At 41.1% G+C, this 2,187-nt stretch overlaps 1 protein-coding gene across 1 annotated transcript; it reads left to right on the forward strand.

The window, feature by feature from the left end:
• The first annotated feature begins 831 nt into the window (after window positions 1-831).
• Window positions 832-1,791, forward strand: LOC119537049 (olfactory receptor 52H1-like). Its single transcript, XM_037839671.1, has one exon. The coding sequence runs from the start codon at window positions 844-846 to the stop codon at window positions 1,789-1,791; it is 948 nt and encodes a 315-aa protein (XP_037695599.1). The 5' UTR covers window positions 832-843.
• The last annotated feature ends 396 nt before the right edge of the window (window positions 1,792-2,187 follow it).

Genomic DNA, 2,187 nt, shown 5'->3' on the forward strand with positions numbered 1-2,187 from the left:
AATTGTTAAATTTGTTGGTATTTGAGAGAGATATGTATCTTGGAATACAATGGCTTTCTAGGATATTTGTTCAGGAAAACTAAGGTATTTTGGACAGAAATATTGACCAGTAATGGTACTAAATCAAAGGTGTTAGGATGTTACAAACCTCTAATATAGGCTGCGGGAAGTTGTCTCCTTGAAAGAAGGACACATGATGCTCAGCTATTGAAGACTTTTGTAATTTGTGTTTGAGTTAAAAGTGGTACCAAAAGTAGTATAGGAATTCAGTAAGGGTTTGTTGAATGGAATTCAATTTTGGGTGGTAAAAGGAGCATTGAGCTCACAACTATAAAGCCACAGTCATCTAGTAGCCTTGAAAGGAAGGAGTAGTTGCCCTGGGTCAGAGATGCATATTCCACAACAGCAGAGTAAGCCAGTCTTCAAGAATGATGATCATAAAGGCACACAAATTATAATCAATCAACCCATGCAAAAACATGTCCAGTAATCCGTTACGTTGTATCAGGGGAGACTGTAATGGAAAGGTAATTGTAGACAGTCTGGAAGGCTTCCTGACGTTTCAGTGAAGACCAGGGGGTTGGTCAGAAGAGAGAAGAGGTTCTCTTTATGTAGAGTAACCATTCATCATGATCCTGCTTTACATCTGTTGCCTGCTGTCATTATTCATCTCAATTTTTTTTCACTCTCAGATGTATCCTGCTTTAATTAATTGTATCATAACCCTGTTTTAGGTGTCAATAATGTTGAGTGGTTGGAATTAAGTCTCTCATCACATGACCCTAACTACCTTTTATCACTCTCTGTCCTCAGGGCCTGGACCTTGTGCCTTCCCTGTTTGCAATGATCATTTTCAACCTGAGCAGTTACAACTCAGGTTCTTTCATTCTGGTGGGGATCCCAGGCTTGGAGCAGTTCCATATGTGGATTGGGATTCCCTTCTGTGCCATCTACATTGTGGCTCTTGTGGGAAACTGCATCCTTCTCTACCTCATTGCAGTGGAGCACAGCCTGCACGAACCCATGTTCTTCTTTCTCTCCATGCTGGCCATGACTGATCTCATCTTGTCCACAGCCGGGATGCCAAAAGCACTCAGTATCTTTTGGCTTGGGGCTCGAGAAATCTCCTTTGCTGGGTGTCTTACACAAATGTTCTTTCTCCATTTCACTTTTGTTCTGGACTCAGCCATCATGATGTCCATGGCATTTGATCGCTATGTGGCAATCTGTTCTCCCTTGAGATATACAACCATCTTGACCCCCAAGACCATCATCAAGATTATTGTGGCCATCTCCTTCCGAAGCTTTTGCATCATCCTCCCAGATGTATTCCTGGTGACTCGCCTGCCTTTCTGCAGGACACACATCATCCCCCACACATACTGTGAGCATATAGGTGTTGCCAGACTGGCCTGTGCCGATATCTCCATCAACATCTGGTATGGCTTTTGTGTTCCTGTTATGACAGTCCTCTCAGATGTCATTCTGATTGTCATTTCCTATATCATCATCCTTTGTGCTGTCTTTCGTCTCTCCTCTCGAGAGGCCCGCCAGAAAGCCCTTGGCACCTGTGGCTCCCATGTCTGTGTCATCCTCATGTTCTATATCCCAGGATTTTTCACCATCCTTGCCCATAGGTTTGGACACAATGTCTCCCACAGTTTCCATATTATTTTTGCTGACATTTGCATTGTTATCCCACCTGCACTCAACCCCATTGTCTATGGAGTAAAGACCAAGCAGATTAGGGATAAGGTCATATATTTGTTTTCTATGAAGAATCCAGGTTGATATTCCACTGGGCTATGGAAAGAGTAGATTGAGTTCATAGTGTTATAAATGTTGCAAAAAAAATAAAATGCTATTTAAAGCAAGAATTGCCTATAGCTACTATTTTGTCCAAGGAAATTGGTATATTCTATATGAGATGGTTTTACCGATAAAAATAAAATCCTTCATAACTTCTTCACTTGTGGAATATTCAATTGTACTCGATATAATACAGAAAAAGGAAGTGAAAGCAGAGAGCCAAATTATTCTAAATGGAAAAAAGGAATGGGAGAATTATTACTAAGCGGTGAGAAAACATTTTTGAGTTGAGACTGAGAGCTGCTGAAAAGAGAGGCTAAAAATAAACAGATTGGCGAGAATGTTCTCATTTGGGGGTCAATGGAAAATTAAGGCATT

The sequence above is a fragment of the Choloepus didactylus genome, chromosome 6 (assembly GCF_015220235.1).
Source record: "Choloepus didactylus isolate mChoDid1 chromosome 6, mChoDid1.pri, whole genome shotgun sequence".
Lineage (NCBI taxonomy): Eukaryota > Metazoa > Chordata > Mammalia > Pilosa > Megalonychidae > Choloepus > Choloepus didactylus.